Raw genomic sequence first — 15,441 nt, forward strand, 5'->3', positions numbered from 1 at the left:
GGTGCGCTCTATATCAGCCTCCATTTCGTCGAAGATCTCTTCCGCTCGCTCGTGCAATTCTCTCATCGTTTGTCTCGCCGCGTGGAGGCTCGACATCGCGTTATCAATCGCTTGCGCCGCCTCGACGGCGCTCTCGCGACACTCATCATCATCATCGCCCTCAAACCGCGATGTGAACTGAGAGAGTGCCTTCTCGAGTTCGGCGAGCCGCGAATCATCCGGCGTCGTGGACCCCTCGAGCACTCGCGTCGCCGGTTCATCTTCCCTCGCGCGTGCGTCCATGGCGTCGTCCATGGCCTCGTCGTCCACTGCGCTCACCGTTCGATCGCTTCGCGCGCTCCCTTCGACGTGATCGTCGTTCTCGCGCGGGTGCTTCGGTCGAGGAGTCGTGTCGTTCTCACGCGGGCGCTTCGATCGAGGAGGCATCGCGCGTCGAAGTGTGCTTGCTTATTCTTTACATTGGTGGTTGACATCGTCGTCTGTGATCGTGGAGCTATTCAGAGCGGCGCCACTCCGCGTTGTCGATCGCACGGCTTCGATCGGTATCGAAAATCCTGAATAGTAAATCAAATACTTCCGTCTCGCTCGGCGCTCCGACGTTCCCGGCTTCGGTGCGCATGACGTCGCGAAGCGCCTCGCGAGTCACCGAAGATCCGTCGACGCCGGAAAAGGCGTTGTCGAGCGAATCGAGATTCCCGAGAATATACTGCATCGACGCTAGCTCGCCCGCGCGAGCGCTCGTAAGCTCACCAGCCTTGCGGAATCTGCGCATGAACGCGTACCAAACCGCAGTGGAACCGATGAGGATACCGCCAGCGACGCTCCAGAATACTCCAATCGGCGCGGTTTCCAAGCCGTGCGGCATATTCATGCCTCCGAGACCCGCCGGCACCGCGGCTACGGCGGCGGAGAGGGCGAAGACAGTTGCCCTAAAGTTCATCTGTACGGTACGATTCCTATCACCGTCGAGCTGAAGTTCCCAGAGTTCGCGCGCGCTGTCTAGATCCGCACTAAGCTCTCGCACTAAGCCTCCGACGGCTGCCAAGCGTCTGGCGTGGCTCGCCAGCACGTCCGTCACCGCGTCGTTTCGCTCCTCCGCCGCCTTTTCGTCGAACACAACATCCATGGGTGTCGGTACCAAGTTTGTCGTCGTCATCGCCGCGTTTAACGCTTCCGAGGCTTCGCGAGCGTCTTGCTCAAACTCCTTAATCGCGCGACGAATCGGCGGCAACTTTTGCCACTGCGCCGCGTTGTAATTCAAGCTCCCTCCCGTCACGATCCCGCTCTTCCCATCGCCTCGCAAATCGCTCGAGATCTCATCCACGCAGTGCCTCGCCAACCGCCGCAACCTAAATATTTTTTCTTCAAAATATCGCGAGCTCGCCTCGAGCGCGCACTCGAGCGCCGCCAGCGGAAAATCCTTCACCGTCCGCGCCTCCGCCCCCGCGCTTCCCTCCGCCGCGTCTCGTTCGCCGACCCACGTCCGCAGCGTATCCACGATGTTCTTCGCCACGCGCGTCGCCGGTTCGAACACGTACGCGCACTTCGGTCCGACGAGCGTCGTCGTCGGCCCCATTCGCACAACCATCGCCCCGTTCGCCCTTCGCACGAGCGCGCTCGGCGCGCTCGCGAACGACGCTCGGCTCGACGCGTGTTCCAGCAGCGCCCAATCCCGCGGTCGCAGCGTCGCCAGCAGTCCCGCGGCGCTCGGTCGCGCGTCCGGTCGCGCGCGGAGCGTCAGCGTCGCGACGTCCTCGTCGCGCGCGACGAGCGCGTCGTTCGCGCGCGCCGCGTCGCGCGTCGCGCGCGCGCGCGGTCGCGCGCGCGTCGCGCGACGGCGCGGACGCGGGATCCGAATCGATTCGCGTTCGTTACGACGTCGTGCGCGCGCGCGCGACGGCGGCGCTGCGTCGCGTCCTCGACGACGGCGCGGACGCGAGCGCGGTGCTGCGCAAGGCGCTCAGGCCGGGAACGGCGCGCGTGACGAACGACGAGCGCGCGGCGATCGCGCGCGCGACGCTCGGCGCGACGGCGTGGCGACTCAGGTTGGAAGCCGAACTCGCGAGCGCGACGAGGCACGGAACGCGCGAGGCGCGCGCGTGCGCGGAACGCGCGGGCGATCGAGCGGAGAAGTTGATTTTGATGTACTGGAGCGGCGATCGGGGCTCGGGGGGGAGGGCGGTGGTGCCGAGCGCGGAGGACGCGCGCGCGATGTACGGCGACGGCGCGGCGGATTTGAGAATCGCGGCGAGGGAGGAAAACGTGCGTTGGTCGAGCGACGACGCGATCGCGGTGGGGCAGAAAACCGCGCTGCCGCGACCTTTGGTGGATGCGCTGATTCGAGAGTATGGACGAGAGGAGGCGCTGGCGTTCGGAGCGGCGATAAACGCGCCGGGACCGGTGACGTGTCGAGCCAACGGCGCGCTCGCGCGCGGGGGCGCGGATGAGGTGGCGGCGATGCTCGCGAGGGAAGGCATCAGGACGGAGAAGACGAAGTATGGACTTGCGGCGCCGCTCGCGTTCGTCCTTCCCGATGGGCCGCCGAAAAACGGCGGGATCTTTGGATGCGACGTCTGGCGTCGCGGATACTTTGAAGTCATGGACGAGGGGTCGCAGTGCATCGCAAACGCCGTCGGCGCGCGAGAAGGCGAGCGCATCTTGGACGCGTGCGCGGGAAACGGCGGAAAAACACTCGCCATGGCGGCGAACATGAATGGACACGGCGAAATATGCGCGTTTGACATCGACAAACGACGTTTATTGCACTTGAAGGCGAACGCGGCGCGCGCGCGCGTCGACGCGCTGGTGACGACGACGGAATCGCTCGACGAATTAGCCTCGGAATCGTTCGATGCGATTCTCGTCGACGCTCCGTGCTCGTCCGTCGGTGCTTTACGACGAACACCATCGCTACGTCACTCGTACGACGATCCGCGCGAGCTGGCAAAGGTCCAGGCGGAAATTCTCGACGGCGTCGCTCGTTTGCTAAAGCCAGGCGGGCGATTGGTGTACGCGACGTGTTCGGTGTTGTCGATCGAAAATCAAGACGTCGCCGAGGCGTTTGAAAGAAAGCACGACGATTTTGCGCCTTGGCCGTTCGAGGACTCGGTGCTCACGTCGCCCGCGGTCGAGTTGCGATCGCACGAACGTTTGTTTCTACCACACGTGCACGGAACGGATGGATTCTTCATCGCGCGTTTTGTTCGAAGAACCGCTGATTAAAACTTCTAGTCTAGATTCTAGGTTGTCTTTCTAAGCCTGAGTAGCATTCTAATTTCCGCGATATTCTCGTGAGCGTGAGCTTCGAGTTCATACACGAAATCATCAAGCGCATCTTCCGGTACGACGAGCAAATTCAGGCGAGTCGACAGAGCTTCGAATCGCTCGATGCTCTCGCGAGCTGTCATCGTCTTTCGTACCCATGAAACGTACGCGTTGACGTCGAGCTTGAGTTGCATAGCGCCAACTATGGTATACGTATATCTGCACACGTGTCTGAAGAGCAAGGAATAAAATTGAGCGCCGATTTCATTCAAGAGCGTCGCCGCGTTTGCCGAATCCAAGCATTCGAGCGTCGTCTTCGCCAAACCGTCGAGAGCATCAACCACGGCTACGCACGCCTCTGTCTCACGCTCGGCAAACGATGATTCGTCATTGAAGTCTACCGCTCGCTGCGTACCACGGAATTTAGCGTCCACTAGCGTCATGCCGCGCGTCGTCATGGCCTCTAAGACCTCCGACATTTCCTCGGCGAGTCGGCTTTGCGCGACGGCAAACATTTGCCGCACTGTGCCAGGAGAGAGCTCCGAGTTCATCGTATCGATCGCATCGCGCGCACGTGCGAGCCACGCGTTCATGTTCCTGGAAGCGAGCAACACGGGCTCGAACACATCGGCGCGTGCTTCTTCACGCGTCGTCCAGGCGTTGAGACGCGCGCTCGCCGACTTTGTCGCCGCAATCGATTCGCGAAGATGCCTCTGCGCGAGACGGGTGACGCGGCCCAGGAATGCCTCGGCGAGCCGTGCTCGCACGCTTTCAATCGAAGTCCCAGGCACGCACGATTCGACTCGAAGAAGCGCTTCTTTGTAACGAGCACATAAATCATCCAGAGAGAACTCAGTCGCGTCGCGCTGCGGCAAGACGTCGTCATCGCTGGGCACCGAGTCCAAACAAGCGCACTCATCGTCCACGAGCGTCTCACACCCGATGCCAAAAAACACGTCCGGATCGATCGCCTCAACGTCTGCGTCGTCGTTCGTCATTTCACGTATCGCGCGATTCAAAATCTCAATCTCGCGCAACGACAGCGCCGTGAGTGCCAGGCGCTGCCGAAGCGACGCTGCGGTGCGCAATTCGGTGGTGAGAAAAGTCTCAACGTACGCCCCGATTCGCTGCTCCGCGATCCGATGCACGAGAGTGTTAAGAACGACGATAGCGCGCGAATCGAACGCGGCGGTAATCGATTGAAATTCCCTTTTCACCGCGCTTTGAATTTGCGCAAAAAATGTGCGAACGCACTCGGTGCACAAAGATTCATCCTCGCCGAGAATCACCGATCGCTCGACGACGTTACGAAGGCGTTGAATCTCTTCCATCGCGTTCGCAGAGATGAACATTTCACGGCTCGCGACGTACCGCGAGACGACGCTGTGTCCGCCGTTGAACTCAAATAACGCCTCAGCGTCGGCTCGCGCTGCTGCGTACGACTTATTCGCGCACGCCGCGGCAAATTTGTCCAAAAGTGCGTTTTCAACGTCTTCACAGTACCTTTGCAACGCCGTCGAGGCGTCCTTGAGCGCTAATCGCTCCGCGCCCGCGTCCTCGTCCGCGATGCGACACGACTGCGCGCGTTCGACGACGGAGAGTGATCTTTTCGCCAAGCGTCCCGCTTCGCCTCGTCGCGCCGCGTCCGCAAACAGTCCATCGCACGCCTTCGCGACCGCTTCGCCACCCTTAGAAAACGCACACACGCACTCCAAAACATCAGCCAACGTCCCCAACGCGTCGGCGCGTCGACTCGCGCTCGCAGCTTCCGCGTTCGCCGGCGACTCCAACCGTTCCAACACGCGTTCCGTCATTAACGACGCCCTCGCCATGTCCTCGCACACACTTTCGCGTTCTACCGCGTGTTTCTTCACCGTCTCCCGCAGTGTGCGCGCCGCGCCCTCCGCGCTCGCTCGCCGAAGCTCGGCGCGCGCCGCGCTCTCCGCCCTTCGTCGCTCCAGCGCGTCAACCACCTTCTGCGCGCCCGCGATCGCGTCCTCCACCCCTCCGCGCGCGGCTTCGGCGCAGAGTGACACCGCGACGTCGCGCGCGCGCCTCGCGCCGTGCTGCGCGCGTCGATGCGAGTCAGTCACCGCGCGTCGTCTCGACAAAGTTCGTTGGTTCGAGTTGGTTCGAAAGACGACGCGAAACGCACCTCGGCGAAGGCTTCGAGGGACGTGGAGACATCGTCGAGCGCGCGGTCGAGGGCGGCGACATCCATGCGTCGCGCGCGCGTCGCGCGCGAGGGCCGACGCGACGGAGTCTGTGGCTTCGCCTCGCCGTCGCGCCAAAGCGACAAAACGGATTCAGTTTACAATAACAATGAAATGTGTGTGATTGAGCTGCTCGCGAACGGTTCTCGGGCGAAATGCGCGCGAGCGTTCGGTGAGCCTTCGCGCCGAACGCGCTAGTCGATGAAGATGCGCCGAAGCGGGTCTCTGGCGAGTTCGCGCATGCGCGCGTCGTAGTGCAACTGCGCCCAGCGCGCCTTGCCGCCGTCCGATTCCATATCCCGCCTAAACTGTCGCGCCACGTCGTCGCCGATGATGCTCAGGGGTGAACCGGTGGACATGGCTAAGATTTGCACCTCCGCCGCGCGCTCGAGATAGTACAAATCATCGAACGCCTCGGCGACGGAGGCGCCGCACACGATGACGCCGTGATGCTTGTGCATCAACACCCGTTTCCCATCCATCACCTTCACCAATCGCTCGCCCTCGGTGTTATCCAACACCAATCCGTTAAAAGTCGGGTCGTACGCCACGTCTTCGGCGAATCGCAACGAGTTTTGATGACACATCGCCAACTCGAACGACTCCACGCAACACAGCGCGCTCGCGCGCGGCATGTGCGTGTGCAGCACGCACGCCACTCCCGCGCGGTGTATCGCGAGATGTATAAAAAACGCCGTCGCGTCCACCTCTCCCGACCCCTCGAGCAACTTCCCGCGCCCATCGATCATCACCAGATTACTCGCCGAGACCTCGCTCCACGCCAACCCGTACGGCGCGCACAGAAACGCATCCTCTCGCCCCGGCGCCGCGCACGTCAGGTGATTGCACACGCCCTCGTTGAATCCAAGCTTATCGCACAGCTGATAGCACGCCGCGAGCTCGACGCGCGCGCGCCAGACGTCGGCGTCGTACCCTTCGATCGGCGGCGTGAGGTCGACGTTCCGCCAGGGGTCGCGCCGCGCCGCCGCGTCGCCGTCGCCGACGCGCGGGTACGCGCGCCTCGGCGCGTCGTCCGCCATCTCGCGCGCGCGCCGGTGCCTCGCGCGCGTCGCGCGTCGCGCCGTGACGTCGTCGCGTCGAGCGCCCGCGACCGACCGATAGCCGCTGACTGTTTGCGCATACGCGTCATCCGCGACCGACGGCGCGACGCTTCGTATATCGCGCGCCGCGTCGGCGGCGACACATCGCGACGGCGCGCCGCGCGCGCGGAGGCGCGACGCCATGCTCGACGTCGACGGCGACGAGTGCGAGGACGCGGTGCGCGCGCGATCGCGCGAGCGCGGTTCGAGCGCGCGCGCGACGCGCGAGACGCGCGATGCGCGCGAAAGATGGCGACGGCGGCGGCGACGCGGCGAGTCATCTTGCGCGCGCGAGGACGACGCGCGGCGACTGACGGCGCGAATGGCGCGCGCGATAGGGGCACGAACGCGTGCGACGAGCGATCGAGGCGCTGGAGGTGATGACGGGGGCGGCGGCGAGGCGGGAGGGGGTGGCGAGGCTGTGCGCGGAGATGACGGCTGGGGCGAGCCGGGCGTCGCTGGCGGAGGCGCTCGGCGCGAGGCCGGTGCTGATCAAGGCGCTCGATCGCGCGGTGCGGGATGACGACGAGATGATGATGGACGCGATCGGGAGCGCGCTGGGGAAGGCGTCGGAGATGGCGAAGAGGGAGAGTTCGGTGGAGTTGCGGTCGGTGGCGGGGAGTCAGGTGGGCGAACGCGCGGGGGCGAAGCCGTCGACGCTCGAGGTGCGGCTTCCGGTGTCTGATATAGTCGTTCGAGTGCACGAGAGCGAATGGCGCGACGCTGGGTTGGCCTGGCGCGTCTGGGGGTCGTCGCAGATCATGTCGAGGTGTTTAGATGCGGCGCCCGAGCTTGTGCGAGCGCTCGACGTGTTGGAAATCGGCGCCGGGTGCGGGCTCGCGGGGTTGACGGCGGCGCGTGTGGGCGCGAAGCGCGTGCGCATCACCGACGGTGCGCCGGGGGCGATAGATGCGATCGCGCGGAGCGTGAGCGAGCTGCCGCCCGAGTGTGCGGCGACCACAAAGGCGATGTTTCTAGACTTTCGCGACGACGACGACATCTTAGCGGGCGTCGTCTCGCTTGAGCAAGCCCGCGCATCGAATGAGGCGAGGCACTGGGTGCACGCGCGCTCCGCAGCGCACAAATCAATGATTGAGTCGTGTAAACTTCCCGTCGACGACGTCTTCGACGTTGTCTTGGCGACGGATGTTTTGTATTCCGACGAACACGCTGCGCCGCTCGCCGCGAGTCTCACGCGACGAATTCGGCCGGGAGGATGCGGCTACATTCTCAACGTGTGTCGCCACGGAGGCATTCTCGCCGACTTTACGCACGCTCTGCTGTCTCGAGGGATGCGGTTGCAAATATCCGCCATCGAACGTTTCGACGGCGAGGACGACGTCAAGGAATACCAAGGCGGTCATTTGCACCGCGCCCTGCCGCCGCAAGCCGACGCCTGGTGGACGGCGAGCGCGAAAGAGCTCGTCAAGTTTGGCGCGTCCACCATCGTCGCCGACGAAGAAGCGTCTATCGCCATGCTCGCTGACGTCGACGTCTTGCGGGAATTCATGACTTCCTTCGAAGGACGCTTCATATTCATTCGCGTCTCGAGACCGGATATCGACGCCACCGAGACGCCGGCGATATCCGACCGCGCGCCCTCCACGCGAGCGTCCTCGCCCGAAGACGCCACGGCGTCGTCGTAATATTTATTATTTGAAGGTTTGTACCAAGACCGTCTTTAGCACATTAAACATTGCACTATTCTTTCGCGCGAGCGCGACTCGCAGTCGTGGTGGTGGATGTTACCTCACAATCGACCTCGCTCACGATGCTCAACCCGCGATCGTCTCGATCCGAGCGCTCGCGCCGACGCACCGCGATCGCGCTCACCGTATGCCTCGCATTGACGACTCGCCGAGCGTTCATCGCGCACGTCGACGCCGGTGAAGTCGACCCCGCGATCGACATGGTGGACGAACACTCCGACAACTATCGCTCACTCGTCTACGGCATACGCTGCGGTGCGTGCAAGGCGGTGGTGAAAGAGATTGGCGATACGTTTGATACCGTCGCGGCGAAGCATAAGCGCGACGCGGGACCGACGAATGTGTTCGGATCGCGATACGTGTCGCTGTTTCGGAGCACGCTGACGCGAGAGGTGGACGGCGTGTGCGCGGCGAACGGGGCGATCGAACGCGATTGGGGGTACAGCGAGAAGGGGGCGGAAAACATTATCGCCACAAGTCGCGTGTTCGATCGCATGGGGAAGAACTTGACCAAGGAGGAATCATCGATGATACAGTTGACGGTGTACGGCTTGGGACTGTTCACAAAGAATCCGAGCGAACGATTTCATTATCAAGGCCCACCGGGCAGCGAGATCTCGGGAAGCGATAACTTTTCGATGATCTCGAACACGTTTGCCAGGCAAACGTTGCGCACGGCGTGTCAAGCGGTGAGCGATAGCTTAGAATTCGACGACGCCATTGACGCGGCTGTGGCCGACATGGAGAGCGGCTTCGATTACAGCGTGCAGCACAAACTGTGCCTCGACCTGGACTATTGCAAAGTCAAGAATCGTAAATCAGGTCGGAGTGCCCCGGTGCAGCGCATCGAACAGGACGACGGTACGGTGGCGTACGAGACGGAAGCGACGGAAGCCGACGAGGACCTCGGCGACCAAGGCGTGAGAATCGATCCCGAAGAGCTCGCGAAGCGAGGCGCCGCCGTCGGCGAAGAGAAAACCGAGCTGTGAGCGCCCTTGTAACATCCTCCCCGCGCCGCGGTCTCACCATCGCGCACCAACGCGTTTCCCTCGAATCCTCATCCATCGACGCGTCGCCGCGCCCGCGGGCTGAAGTGAAAAATCTCCAGACCGACACCGCGATCCAGCCAGCTCGTGGCGCGCCGTCATAACGCGACGCTTGCATGCGACGCGCCGCGCACGCACTAAAACAAAGCGCGACAACTCTCACTACGCACACATCGCACGCGAACGCGCCCTCGCGCGCGCGTTTCGCGGTAAAGAACGCCGTCGTCGACGGATTCGGTCGACGCATTCAGGGTGGGAATTGTCGACGCGAATTCTCGCTAACGATGGCGCACGCGGTGCGCGCGAGCGCGATACACGCGCAGGACGCGCGAGTGAATGAACGACTTTCCGCAGCGCGCGCGGGACGCGGACGAAGGGCGTACGCGGTGCGCGCGGGGACGTCGCGGGGACTCGACGATCGGCGACGGACGGCGACGACGAGCGCCGCGAGCTCGACGACTCGATGGGCGTTCGGACGACAGTACGCGATTTCGCCCGCGAGTCAAGAGGCGAGTGAGATGGAGGATGATTCGGGAGGAGAAAGCGACGAGGATAGCGATGAAGATCTCACGGGTGAGTACCGAGGGGCGGTGCTGGTGCGTTCGAATGGCCAGAAAGGCTTGGCGACGACAAATAGGACAAACAACGGCCGGATCGGTGGGAGCTGGAAAAAGGCGCTGGGAGATTTCGACGTGAGAACGAACGGGGCGATGACGGTGAATGGGGCGAAGGGAGATGCCAAGGTAACGGATGATGATGAAATCGCGACGGGATTACGAGACGAGGTGCAGACGGTTGAGACGGTGGAGGAAGCGAGGCGAGTGTTGAAGATATTGCTCGACAACGCCGGAACCGAGGATCAACCGATGTATCACGCGTGTGATACCGAAGTTGCGTACATAAGCGTCGCGGATCAAACGCCTGTTGGCCACGGGCAAGTTACGTGCTTCTCCGTCTACGTAGGACCGGATGTCAACTTCGCTCCCGAAGGCGAAAGCAAGAGGAGTTTGTTGTGGGTCGACACCTTGCGTGGTGGCGACGGCGTTTGGGAGGTGTTCAAGGAGTACTTTGAGAACGCAAACGTCAAGAAAGTTTGGCACAACTATAGCTTCGATCGCCACGTAGTGGAGAACCATCACGGCATCAAACTCGCCGGGTTCGCGGCGGATACCATGCACATGGCACGTCTATGGAACTCAAACAGAAAACTCGACGGTGGCTACAGCTTGGAAGCTTTGTCTTCGAGCGCAGACGCAATGAGCGAATGCGCTGAGATGCTCGGTGCGGGAGCGGAGATGATGCGTGCGAAAAGAGGTATGAAGAAAATCTTTGGCAAGCCCAAGCTCAAAAAGGATGGGACTCCTGGGAAGACGATGATTCTGCCACCGATTGAAGAAATTCAAGAAGCTCGCGATTCGCGTGATAGATGGATTGAGTACTCCGCGCTCGACGCGCAAGCGACGTGGTTCTTGCGCGAATCTCTCGAAGCGAAACTCCGCGGGATGTCGTGCGAAGCGTGTCCGATTTTGGCGAGCAAGCCTGGATACCGCAAGTGCGTCACGCTTTGGGACTTTTACACGTTCTACCTCGCCGAATTCGGCAATTTGTTGACGCAGATGGAACGAAATGGCCTTCTTGTCGATAAAGCTCATTTGGCGCACGCGGAGAAGATGGCGCACGAAGATAAGCGCGTGGCGGAAGACTACTTTAGAAACTGGGCTGCTTCGAAATGCGAAGGCGCGCGAATCATGAATGTCGGTTCAGGGTTGCAAGTTCGTCAGCTTTTATTCGCCGGTGCGAAGAACAAGCGTCGTGACAAACCTGGGGTTGAGCTCACCCGCGAGTTCACGCAAGAGTCTTCCGAATGGATCGCTTGGGATGCCGCCGGTCGAGAAGGCAAGGCGCCGAAGAAGACGATGAAGGTTGCTCTTCACGGTATCACGGTGAAGCCGATCCAAGTGCAGACGTTCACCGCAACTGGACTTCCTGCTGTCAGCAGTGTTGTTCTGCGCGCTCTTGCGGGCAAACCTGGCGCCGCTCGCGCCATCATGGATACTTGGGACTCGCTCGCGGACGCCGAGAAAACCGAAGATGTGTTGAAGAAGGCGTGCGGCACCGCATTTGAAGCCTTTGGCGGCGGTAAAGAGGGCGTACAAGCGTGTGCCGCTATCGATGCGTTGAACGACGTGGCGGCCATCGACACTTTATTGTCGAACTTTATCATTCCTCTGCAAGGGGATGATATTCGTGGACCCGAAGGCCGCGTGCACGGCGCGCTGAACATCAACACCGAGACCGGACGCCTATCCGCTCGTCGGCCGAGTTTGCAAAATCAGCCCGCGCTCGAAAAGGACCGTTATGGTATCCGTAAGGCGTTCACCGCGGGGCCTGGGAATATTCTCGTCGTCGCCGATTATGGTCAGCTCGAGCTTCGCCTTTTGGCGCACATGGCTGATTGTAAGTCGATGCAAGAAGCCTTTGAAGCCGGCGGCGATTTCCACAGCCGAACGGCGCTCGGAATGTACTCCAACATTAAGGAAGCCATCGATAAGGGCGAAGTTGTCTTGGAATACGGCGAACAAGAGGAAACCGTGGACGAGAAAGATCGCCCTGCGCTCGTAAAGGATGTGTTCGCGAGCGAACGTCGCAAGGCCAAGGTACTCAACTTCAGTATCGCATACGGCAAAACTGCGCACGGCTTGGCGAAGGATTGGGGCACGTCTCTCGAGGAAGCCGCCAACACGGTTGAGCTTTGGTACGCCGACCGCCCAGAAGTTCGAGAATGGCAAGAAGTGCAGAAGAAGATGGCGGTGGAAAAGAACCTGGTGCGCACCCTCCTCGGGCGCGTTCGCAACTTACCCGACGCCTCGAGCAAGAACGAAGCCTTCAAATCGCACGCGCTTCGCGCATCCATCAACACCCCGATTCAAGGCGGCGCCGCCGACATCGCCATGTTAGCCATGCTTCAGATTCAACGCTGTCCACGCCTAAAAGAGCTCGGTTACAAGCTCTTGATGCAAATTCACGACGAAGTCATCTTAGAAGGTCCCGAAGAGCACAAAGATGAGGCGTTGGCGCTCACCAAGTATCACATGGAGAACCCATTTCCCGGCCACGTCAACTTGTTGAACGTCGCGCTAGCCGTCGACGGCGATTACGCCAAGACGTGGTACGAGGCTAAATAAGTAGTGAACGTCGCTCTTTCGCTTCGTTCGTTTGTAAATCACTTAGCTTTCACTCAAATGACCCTCAGCCTCGAAAGTCGACGCTGAGTGCGCCAGTCATCAGACCAAACCTTACATTTTGCCTCGGCGCGCGCCATGTCCGCGCCTGAATGGCACGGCTACGCCGATGGCGCGAATGGTGACGATCCCTACACCGCTGCCGCGCGATCGTACGACGAGACGCACGCGACGAGCGACGCGAACGCCGACGCCACGCTGCAATCAGACTTCGAGCACATGTCGATCAACCACGCGCACACACTCGTCCACGATCTACTGGACGAGGACGATGACGAGGAGTACGACTACGTCGACGGGGAGCACGCCGGCGGTGCGCGACGGAGCGAGTTCGCGTGCGCGTACTGTGGGATATCCAACGTCTCGTGCGTGGCGCAGTGCGTGAAGACAAAGAAATGGTTTTGCAACGGGCGATCGAATGGATTGCCGGCGAGCTGCTTGATATATCATCTCGTGCGGTCAAGAAACAAGGAGGTTCGACTGCATGAGTCGTCGCCGCTGGGCGATATGACGCTGGAGTGTTACGTGACGGGGGCGACGAACGTGTTCAACCTCGGGTTCGTCCCGTGCAAAGACGAAAACGTGGTGGTTCTCGTGACGAGAGAAGCAGCGCAGAGTAATCCGGCAACTCTTAAGGAATTGAATTTAGACTTAGCGCTCTGGGAGCCGCTGATTCAGGACAAGGTGTTCTTGCCTTGGTTGTTGCAGATGCCGGACAAGAAGGAGATTGATCGCGCTCGGCCGGTGAACCCAGGAAAAGTCATCAAATTGGAGGAACTATGGAAAACAAATCCCGAGGCTACGCTAGACGACGTAGAGAACGATGACGGTGACGGCGAGGTACGTCCTGTAGCGCTGACGTACGAGGACGCGCATTTATACCAAGGCGTCTTTGGACCGTTGATACAGCTCGAGGCAGATTACGACAAGGCGCAGCGAGAGAGCCAAACGAAGGACGACGTCACAGTCCGCTGGGACATTGGCTTGAATAAGCGTAGGATTGCGTATTTCAGTTTTGGTGCCGATGAAAATGCGGTGTCAGTGACGTTGGGAGATTCTTTGCAGTTGCGACTGCTGATACAGACAAAGAACGAACAGCGAAGTTGGCAAGGACAAGGCGTCGTGATCAAGTTCACCGCACAAGAGGAAGTCGGGGTGGAAATGTACGGCATGGATGCCCCCGTGGAATACACCAATGGCTACAGTGTCGACTTTTTGTGGAAAGGGACGAGTTATGAGCGCGCGCAACAGGCGTTGGAATCTTTCGCTGAAGATGAAACTTCGGTTTCGGGGTACATTTACCTCAAGCTCATGGGCAAAGACCCGGAAGATATGTTCTTATCCGGAGATTTTCCGAAGAAGTTAACCGCCCCGGGGCTGCCTGAGCTCAACCAAAGCCAACACGATGCGGTTAAAACGGTCCTCCAGCGACCACTGAGTCTAGTTCAAGGTCCACCGGGGACTGGGAAGACGGTGACGTCGGCGACGCTCGTGTACCATTTAGCCAAGCGCGGCAACGGTCAAGTCATCGTGTGCGCGCCATCAAACGTCGCAGTAGATCATTTGGCCGAGAAGATCGAAAAGACGGGCCTAAAAGTCGTTAGAATCAGTAGTAGAAGTAGAGAGCATTTGGTGTCTTCGGTTGAGCACCTGACGCTGCACTATCAAGTAGCCAACATTGGTGGGTCGACGCACAAAGCGTTTCAGAAGTTGCAGCAGCTGAAGAACGAGCTCGGCGAATTGAGCGCTGGAGACGAGAAGAAGTATCGCAACGCTCAAAAGAAACTTGAGCGCGAAATCCTCGAGAACGCGGATGTCATTTGCACCACAGCAGTCGGTGCCGGTGATCCGCGACTCGCAAACTTCCGCTTCCGCATGGTGCTCATCGATGAGTCGACGCAAGCCACCGAACCGGAGTGTTTGATCCCAATCGTCATGGGTGCGAAACAAGTCGTCATGGTTGGCGATCACAAACAGCTCGGCCCGGTTGTGACGTGCAAGCAAGCGTACGCCGCGGGTCTGGCGCAGTCGTTGTTTGAACGCCTCATTGCGCTCGGTATACAGCCCATCCGCTTACAGATTCAGTATCGTATGCATCCATGCCTGTCCGAGTTTCCGAGCAATACATTCTACGATGGAACGCTGCAAAACGGTGTGTCTGCGATCGAACGAACGCTTTCACACATCGACTTTCCTTGGCCCGTACCATCCAAACCGATGATGTTTTGGAGTCAAACCGGACAAGAAGAAATGAGCGCGAGCGGGACGTCATTCCTCAATCGCGCGGAGGCGTCGGCGGTCGAAAAGTGCGTCACGCATCTGCTGAACGCCGGGGTGAGTCCTGAACAGATCGGGGTGGTGACGCCGTACGAAGGACAGCGCGCGTACGTGGTACAACACATGACGCGTGTTGGTGTGCTGCATCCGCAACTGTACAAGGACATTCAAGTCGCAAGTGTCGACTCGTTCCAAGGAAAAGAAAAAGACTTCATTATTATGACCTGCGTGCGCTCGAATGAAAAGTCTGGAATTGGGTTCTTGAGCGATCCAAGACGTTTGAACGTCGCCATAACACGCGCGCGAAGTGGGCTTATCGTCATCGGCAATCCAAAGGTTTTGAACAAACAACACCTATTCCACGAGATGTTAACGCACTTCAGAGAGAACGGGTGCCTCGTTGAAGGGACGTTAGGCTCATTAAAGGAGTGCATGGTGGCCCTTCCTGCCGAACACCCGGACAAGGACCCTTGGAAGCGATTCGAATCGCGCCAAAATGGTGGTCGCGACCGTCGAGCCGCGGCGGAGCAGCGCGCACAGCACGAATTTCCAGACCTCGCCGCCGCCTACGGGCGCTTTGGAAACTATCG

At 60.4% G+C, this 15,441-nt stretch overlaps 7 protein-coding genes across 7 annotated transcripts; 4 read left to right on the forward strand and 3 right to left on the reverse strand.

Annotated features, from left to right (window-relative positions):
- Positions 1-493: 493 nt before the first annotated feature.
- OSTLU_16814 (predicted protein) lies at positions 494-1,588 on the reverse strand (the record flags this gene model as incomplete). Its single annotated transcript, XM_001419759.1, has 1 exon — positions 494-1,588. One exon carries the CDS (start codon positions 1,586-1,588, stop codon positions 494-496), a length of 1,095 nt encoding a protein of 364 aa, XP_001419796.1.
- A 377-nt stretch (positions 1,589-1,965) lies between these two features.
- OSTLU_46635 (predicted protein) lies at positions 1,966-3,229 on the forward strand. The gene has a single exon (XM_001419548.1). It carries the CDS (start codon positions 2,143-2,145, stop codon positions 3,220-3,222), a length of 1,080 nt encoding a protein of 359 aa, XP_001419585.1. The 5' UTR covers positions 1,966-2,142; the 3' UTR covers positions 3,223-3,229.
- A 10-nt stretch (positions 3,230-3,239) lies between these two features.
- On the reverse strand, positions 3,240-5,485 carry OSTLU_33550 (predicted protein; the record flags this gene model as incomplete). The annotated part of the gene is made up of 2 exons (XM_001419760.1): positions 3,240-5,330; positions 5,420-5,485. 2 exons carry the CDS (start codon positions 5,483-5,485, stop codon positions 3,240-3,242), a joined length of 2,157 nt encoding a protein of 718 aa, XP_001419797.1.
- Positions 5,486-5,809: 324 nt separating this feature from the next.
- On the reverse strand, positions 5,810-6,424 carry OSTLU_6293 (predicted protein; the record flags this gene model as incomplete). Its single annotated transcript, XM_001419761.1, has 1 exon — positions 5,810-6,424. A coding segment is annotated over one exon (615 nt), but the record flags the coding sequence as incomplete, so codon positions are not given.
- A 533-nt stretch (positions 6,425-6,957) lies between these two features.
- Positions 6,958-9,275, forward strand: OSTLU_16816 (predicted protein; the record flags this gene model as incomplete). Its single annotated transcript, XM_001419549.1, has 2 exons — positions 6,958-8,070; positions 8,379-9,275. 2 exons carry the CDS (start codon positions 6,958-6,960, stop codon positions 9,273-9,275), a joined length of 2,010 nt encoding a protein of 669 aa, XP_001419586.1.
- Positions 9,276-10,042: 767 nt separating this feature from the next.
- On the forward strand, positions 10,043-12,517 carry OSTLU_34610 (predicted protein; the record flags this gene model as incomplete). The annotated part of the gene is made up of 1 exon (XM_001419550.1): positions 10,043-12,517. The coding sequence occupies one exon, from the start codon at positions 10,043-10,045 to the stop codon at positions 12,515-12,517; it is 2,475 nt and encodes an 824-aa protein (XP_001419587.1).
- A 381-nt stretch (positions 12,518-12,898) lies between these two features.
- On the forward strand, positions 12,899-15,289 carry OSTLU_443 (predicted protein; the record flags this gene model as incomplete). Its single annotated transcript, XM_001419551.1, has 1 exon — positions 12,899-15,289. A coding segment is annotated over one exon (2,391 nt), but the record flags the coding sequence as incomplete, so codon positions are not given.
- Positions 15,290-15,441: the final 152 nt, after the last annotated feature.

The sequence above is a fragment of the Ostreococcus lucimarinus genome, chromosome 9, assembly GCF_000092065.1.
Source record: "Ostreococcus lucimarinus CCE9901 chromosome 9, complete sequence".
NCBI lineage: Eukaryota > Viridiplantae > Chlorophyta > Mamiellophyceae > Mamiellales > Bathycoccaceae > Ostreococcus > Ostreococcus sp. 'lucimarinus'.

What these genes read in the sequence shown, in the direction of transcription:
- OSTLU_46635 (XM_001419548.1), top strand. Translation starts at nt 2,143, where the DNA reads ATGTACTGGAGCGGCGATCGGGGCTCGGGGGGGAGGGCGGTGGTGCCG.